Here is a 1,095-nt window from a genome sequence, read left to right on the forward strand (position 1 = left end):
TGGTGTGGTGGACGTAATAAATGAGATGGCTACAGCACTATTTCAAGCGACTCACAAAAATCTACTTAGTACATGGTCAAGTGTTTGTCGAAGTACAAAATACTTAGACAAACACTTGACCATGTATGCAGCACTACGCTGATGCTAGCAATAACAAAACTAAGCGTTGTGATCCAAGCACATTGAGTGATCTAGTATGCTCGATTAAAAGAAGGCAAGGGCGGTTAATCAAAGTCAGATATCGTGATGATCACGTTGGTCTCAAGTGTTGGGAAAACTATCAAGCGAGTGTAGTCAATGGATAAGGTGTTTTCAAGTTGCTGTAGCGATATCGAAAGCCGCTGATGCACTTGGTGTGGCCATTACTAGTATTCCTCCTACCGCTACTAGCACCTTCCTATGAGAGCTATCCGAATATACAAATTCAACGCTACTAAGTTTATAAATCATTGAAAATTGAAGACCACCGCAGTAATCGCCGGAAATTCGATCCTCAACCTCTAGGGTGGACCTAGCTGCACGAAGGCGTGCGAACCGATGAGATGGACCGTTGTCGCGCGCTTCCGCCCGCTCACCGTGGCCTTGCTGTCCTCCGATGCCGACCCGGCATTGACTTTTTTGCCGGGGAGTAGCATCTTCATCTTTTGCGAAAACTTTGAGTTGTGACGCTGCTGATTCGTGGTGGTGGTGGCTGCAGCAGTCTGGTTGATCGTTTTGTCTGTCCTGTTGTCAACGTTCGCTTGGGTCTTGTCATGTAGGAGCTTGAGACTGCCGTATGTGTTCAAAGGGAGTGCGAAGCGAGTGTGTGCATTCATCCTGGCAGCTGGAGTCTTGGGGTGCTGTTGATCTGCGATGCAAGTTGCAAAGTGAGAAGCTCTGTGCCGCTTCAAGTTGAGCAGTACCATCATTCCTGAAAAATGCATTGCTATAAACATTCACTATCGAATGAAGAGAACTGAATTTGCCTTGAGGGGCCCATGATCGCCATTTTCTGAGCGCCCAGTCAACAGTCAGCTAGAAATTGTAGTTTTCAGTTTTCGAAGTGCAAAAGATGGGGTGAGCGACAAAGTGACGCATCAAGATCCTGTTATCCTG

General features: G+C 46.7%; 1 protein-coding gene across 1 annotated transcript; it reads right to left on the bottom strand.

Moving 5' to 3' along the window:
- Positions 1 to 342: 342 nt before the first annotated feature.
- Positions 343 to 988, bottom strand: PITG_10330 (uncharacterized protein; the record flags this gene model as incomplete). Its single annotated transcript, XM_002902099.1, has 2 exons — positions 343 to 847; positions 940 to 988. 2 exons carry the CDS (start codon positions 986 to 988, stop codon positions 501 to 503), a joined length of 396 nt encoding a protein of 131 aa, XP_002902145.1.
- Positions 989 to 1,095: the final 107 nt, after the last annotated feature.

The sequence above is a fragment of the Phytophthora infestans genome, genomic scaffold (assembly GCF_000142945.1).
Source record: "Phytophthora infestans T30-4 supercont1.18 genomic scaffold, whole genome shotgun sequence".
NCBI lineage: Eukaryota > Oomycota > Peronosporomycetes > Peronosporales > Peronosporaceae > Phytophthora > Phytophthora infestans.